At 50.2% G+C, this 2,208-nt stretch overlaps 1 protein-coding gene across 1 annotated transcript in view; it reads left to right on the plus strand.

The window, feature by feature from the left end:
- Positions 1-1,116: 1,116 nt before the first annotated feature.
- The window catches only part of CASR (calcium sensing receptor), a 57,613-nt gene continuing 56,521 nt past the window's right edge, over positions 1,117-2,208 (plus strand). Inside the window, exon 1 of the mRNA XM_068166022.1 lies at positions 1,117-1,336. Coding sequence (XP_068022123.1) covers positions 1,143-1,336 — 194 coding nt within the window. The 5' untranslated portion in view covers positions 1,117-1,142. The remainder of the gene's footprint in view (positions 1,337-2,208) is intronic.

A 2,208-nucleotide genomic window follows, 5' to 3' on the forward strand; every position in this document is an offset into this window, starting at 1 on the left:
GTCCCTTCCAACCCTGAATGATACTAAGATGACCTTTCCCTAGCTGAAGTGTTCCCTTCCTTCCTGTTGGACCCTGATGAAGCAAGAACCTCTGTTCATCTGCTAATAAAAATGTGAACCCAAAGCCTTTGCTGCATTGCTCTGTGACCTCCTACCCCTAGCTCTGGCTCAAGTTCTGTCACTCTGCTGGCAAAGGGCCACAGGGCAATGTCAGAGGTACCAGTCACAGAATCATAGAATCAATAAGGTTGGAAAAGACCTCAGAGATCATCAAGTCCAACCTGTCACCCAACACCTCATGACTAACTCTTTGAACACCTCCAGGGATGGTGACTCCACCACCTCCCTGGGCAGCACATCCCAATGGCCAACAACTCTCTCTGGGAAGAACTTTCTCCTCACCTCCAGCCTAAACCTCCCCTGGCACAGCTTGAGACTGTGTCTTCTTATTCTGGTGCTGGTTGCCTGGGAGAAGAGACCAACCCCCACCTGGCTACAACCTCCCTTCAGGTAGTTGTAGGCAGCAAGAAGGTCTCCCCTGAGCCTCCTCTTCTCCAGGCTAAGGGTTTCTTGGGAGCAGTCATGCAGAACCATGGGAGGATTTAGTAAGCTACCCCACAGGTGTGACAGAAAATGAGGAGCTGTGGTTGGCTTTACTGGAGTGCTTGGCTTACTGTCAGTGTTGGTGTTGATAGGTTGGACTAGATGATCCTCGAGGTCATTTCCAGCCTTAGTTATACTGTGTGATACTGTGATACTACTGTGTGGTACCAGGAGGGCTGTTGAGCCCTGGGGGCACACTGAGGGGTTGATCTGGCAAAGCAGAACCACCAAAGAAGCAGGAGGCTCTGGTGTATAGCTGCTCTCACTTTCATGTCTTTCTCTTACAGTTCTCAGAGATGGGCTCTCCATAATGGTTACAGAGAGAGGACTGCTGAATTGTTGGGTTGCAATGGAGAAGAGAGAGGGAGAAATATCAGCGCTGTGGCTCCCATCTTGTGGCTTATCTCCCTGCAGCCATGTGGCCCCAACCTTCTCTGTGCTGTACTAAGGAAAGGAAAAGCTTCAGCACTGCAGCATTTGCTTTCTCACATCACCTTTTCCAATTCTGCATCCTCTAACCCCCGGTGAAAAGAGGAACAATGACTTTGTATAGCTGCTGCTGCCTCAGCCTCATCCTTTTGCTGTTCCCCTGGACTGCTGCTGCCTACGGGCCGAACCAACGGGCACAGAAGAAGGGAGACATTATTCTTGGAGGATTGTTCCCCATCCATTTTGGAGTGGCTGCTAAAGACCAGGATCTAAAATCAAGACCAGAATCAGTGGAGTGTATAAGGTAAGACACAAAAAGGGCAAGTGAGAAGTTCTGGTGGGGAATTCTGGACTTTCCCAGCTCCAGGCAATGTTCTACACGTTGTGTGAGGATGGTCTGTGGTTGGATGCTTGCAGACACAGATGTGAATGACAGTTAAAACAAGTGTGTAAAGAGAGGAGGTGCATAGGTAAAGGACACTAAGCTGGGGAGCAGTGTTGGTTGAAGAAAGGCTCTAGAGATGGACCTGGACAAGCACCACTTCTATGAAGACAGGCTGAAAGCATTGGGGCTGCTCAGCCGAAAGAAGAGAAGGCTCCACTGAGATCTTTTAACTACATTTCAGTATGTGAAGGGACTTGTACTGATAGGATGAAGGGCAGTGGTTTTAAACTGGAGCAGGGTAGGTTTAGGCTGGACCTAAGGAAGTAGTTCTTTACAATGAGAGTGGTAAAATACTGGAACAGGTTGCCAGGAATGTGGTTGAGGCCCTGTCCCTGGAGACACTCAAGATCAAATTTGATGTGGGTTATACCCAGCCCAGGAGGGGTTGGGCTGAAAAGAACCTAGCCCCCAGGTGGACAAAGAAGCCTGACTGAGGTGGGCAGAGAGCTTGGTTCCCCCTCCCAGGGGGAGGGGTCCTCGGGCCAAAGTCTATTCCACCCCCACTTCCTCTCCAGCAAGCCTGCTTAAGGGGAGGCATTTTCCTGCCTCCCTGCTCTTGCTCCTGTCCTTGTCTGTGTGAGATGCTGTTCCTGCTGCTTCTGCTGTTCCTGCTGTTGTAGCCACGTGGTGGGGCCTATTCCATCCTTCACCCAAACTCCTAAGGACTGCATCTAGAGAGAATCCACATGGCATCCCTTTGCCAGCTGTGCCAGCTGTATGTGTTTTTATTT

This window comes from Melanerpes formicivorus, unplaced genomic scaffold (assembly GCF_026170545.1).
Source record: "Melanerpes formicivorus ecotype bairdi unplaced genomic scaffold, bMelFor1.0.p_v2 SCAF_96, whole genome shotgun sequence".
NCBI lineage: Eukaryota > Metazoa > Chordata > Aves > Piciformes > Picidae > Melanerpes > Melanerpes formicivorus.